Source organism: Buceros rhinoceros, unplaced genomic scaffold (genome assembly GCF_000710305.1).
Source record: "Buceros rhinoceros silvestris isolate BGI_N320 unplaced genomic scaffold, ASM71030v1 scaffold379, whole genome shotgun sequence".
NCBI lineage: Eukaryota > Metazoa > Chordata > Aves > Bucerotiformes > Bucerotidae > Buceros > Buceros rhinoceros.
The window spans coordinates 12338-15292 of NW_010429519.1; the positions used below are offsets into that span (position 1 = coordinate 12338).

Below are 2955 nucleotides of genomic sequence, written 5' to 3' on the forward strand. Positions count from 1 at the left end.
GTGGCACTGGCCGTGGCGCTGGTGCCCGGAGGTGCAGGCAGCTTGGGGTCACAGCACCTCCCTCCACTCCCCCTCGCCCATGGGAAACCATCCTCACCCTGATTTCTCTGCCACAGGCAACAAGTTCTAACCCTGCCATGCTGGAGTGCTGCTGCTGTGCGTCTGGGCTTACGCCCTGATGTTTGCCACGGCACCCTTGGCCGAGTGGGGCAGCTACGGCCCCGAGCCCTACGGAACAGCCTGCTGCATCACATGGAAAGCCTCGAGCAGAGAGGCCACACTCTACATCCTCGCCCTCTTCATCTTCTGCTACCTTCTCCCCGGCCTCCTCATCCTCATCTCCTACTCGCTGATCCTGTGGACGGTGCGGGTGTCCCGGAGGGCCGTCAGGCAGCACACGTCCCCCCAGCGCAGAGCCCGCAGCGTGCACAGCTTGGTCGTGAAGGTAGGGGAAGGATCGGGGCGCTGCAGGGTCTGGGGGTGGCCCCTGCCCCAGCCCACTGGCCCATGGTCAGGGGAACGCGGCAGGACCCCTTCTGCCGGGGTGTCCGCTGCTGCCCGTCAGTTCTGCAGGTGTTTGGATCAGCGTGGGCGGTAACGCCTTCCTCCTCATTTAAAGCCATCAGGTGGAGGAGTTTTCATTTTAAATTACATTGAAAAAGATCATAAAAGGAGCTTGCATGAGTCATTATTCCCCAGACTACAAGCTAATACTATAATTTACCAAGGATATATTAAAAAAAAAAGTGGATACCCTTTAAAAAAAAAAAAAACAAACATGAAAGAAAATGGCTTGCAAGTCTGGCCTCAAAGGAAACGTTCGTGTCTGCTTAGAGGAGGGGGGTCTGAGCGTCGCCTGTTTGCAGAGCCCCTCAGTTGGTCCTCGTGCCAGCACACAGGTTACTGGTGTGATTTTGGGTGCTGCTAAAAGGCTGTTGGAGTCTGACGCTGGCCTGGTCCCAGCCAGGTCACAGGGTGCTTCACCCATCTGCCCCAGCAGGCTGAGGCGATCCCCGTTTCCCAGCTGGGAGGGGCTGTGGGCCCCCTGAAGTGAGCGCAGGTTTACGTGCCCATACTGGGACGTGCTGACTTGCTGCCCTGATGTCGGACACCCTGATGCTCCAGCGCGACAGGTCCAGCAGGCTGAGCACCTTTCCCAGGGCTGTGACCAGCTGCTCGGGATCGCACCGAATGTGGCTGAGGTTTGAGGGGGTGGCTGTCAGCACCCCACGTGTGCACAGGAGGTGCAGGGAACCGCTGTCGTCATCTTCTCTTCCAGCTGAGCATTGCCGTGTGCCTGGGGTTCCTGGCTGCCTGGACCCCTTATGCTGTTGTTGCCCTGTGGGCAGTCCTCGGTGATGCCAGCCAGGTGCCAGCGCTGGCCTTCGTGCTGTCGGCCGTCTTTGCCAAGTCCTCAACGCTCTACAACCCCCTGGTGTACCTGCTCTTCAAGCCCAACTTCCAGAAGTTCCTTTCCAAGGACATGGTGCTCCTCCAGGCCATCCGCACCCTCCTCTGCTGCGGCTGCCCAAGTGCTGTGCTCCAGCCCTTCCCGTCCCCAGGCTTTGGTGACCGTCCTGGGGTTTGCAGAAACTGCAACGACACTTTTGAGTGTTTCAGTAACTACCCCAAGTGCTACAAACTGACGCCGGTGCCGGGCAGCTCGCCCCAGCGCGCTCCCCTGGCTATCCTGGCTGATGGAGCTGCTTGCCAGCCGGCACTGAAGAGGACGGGGCAGGGGATTTTGAGTGTTTCAGTAACTACCCCAAGTGCTACAAACTGACGCCGGTGCCGGGCAGCTCGCCCCAGCGCGCTCCCCTGGCTATCCTGGCTGATGGAGCTGCTTGCCAGCCGGGACTGAAGAGGACGGTGCAGGTGATGGTGCTCGTCACACGGAAAAGGTCAGGCCTGGGTGCTGCTAATGTGGCAGGGGACGCCCTGCCATCTGATACCATGAAAGACCTTCTCTAGCCCAGCCGCGCCGGGCTGTCTCCTACCAGCGCACTGGAAGACAAACCCAAACGCAGCATTTCTCTCACCTACATATCCAATAGGTCTCCAGCATGTTCTGCAGATGAAGTGGCATGAAATTTTAAGACCAGTCTTGCCTCCCCTCTGGTTTGGCTCTTTCAACTCTGAGCCTAGCCTGTACACTTAAAAAAAAAAAAAAAAATAGACCCCAGTGCCTGCAGTCTGCCCAGGGTGCATGTCCAGGGTGCAGTTTGTCCTGCAGCTTGCTCTCTGGGCCCTTGGCCTTTGTTTTTCCATCCTGGTGCTCTGATGACCGAATAAGAACTTGGTTGTCTTAACAAAAACTGTGCCTGGCAGGGAGGGCTGGGAGCCAGGAGGCGCTGAGAGGCATCCAACCTCCAGCACCAGCTCCTGCAGCCCCCGCTGAGCATGTCCTTTCCTGCTGGGCAGTGGGACCGTGCCGCTCAGCTACCTCGCTTGGGGTTATGAAGCATCTTCACATACCTCTCAAGAGACTGCTCTCTGTGCAGGCTGGGCTACCCCATGCCTGTGACTTGAACACAAACCCGCCACCACCTACCGCTCAGAATGGGCGTTTGTGGGGTTATGAAGCATCTTCACATCCCTCTCAAGAGACTGCTCTCTGTGCAGGCTGGGCTACCCCATGCCTGTGACTTGACCACAACCCCGCCACCACCTACAGATCAGAATGGGAGTTTGTCCTTCAAGTGAGGAGTTGGGGTTAAGATAATCCTGGTGCAAGTAACAGCAGTCCAGGTCTTGCTTTCCAGGGAGGGAATGGCCAATCTGTGACCGAGCACCATCCCAGGGCTGGGGCTGGGGCAGCTGGATGACGGGGCAGCTCATGCCGTTGGCTCTGCTGTGCAGGAGAGCAGCTGCCTGAGCTCAGGGGCTCGTCGTCCCTTGCCCAGCACCAGGCTGCTGGGGTGCAGCGGGAGCTGGTTTTGCTTTGCAGAGGCTGAA

General features: G+C 58.4%; 1 protein-coding gene across 1 annotated transcript in view; it reads left to right on the forward strand.

Moving 5' to 3' along the window:
* The window catches only part of LOC104499175 (opsin-5-like), a 6421-nt gene extending 4638 nt beyond the window's left edge, over positions 1–1783 (forward strand). Inside the window, 2 exon segments of the mRNA XM_010142646.1 lie at positions 117–445; positions 1280–1783. Coding sequence (XP_010140948.1) covers positions 117–445; positions 1280–1783 — 833 coding nt within the window.
* Positions 1784–2955: the final 1172 nt, after the last annotated feature.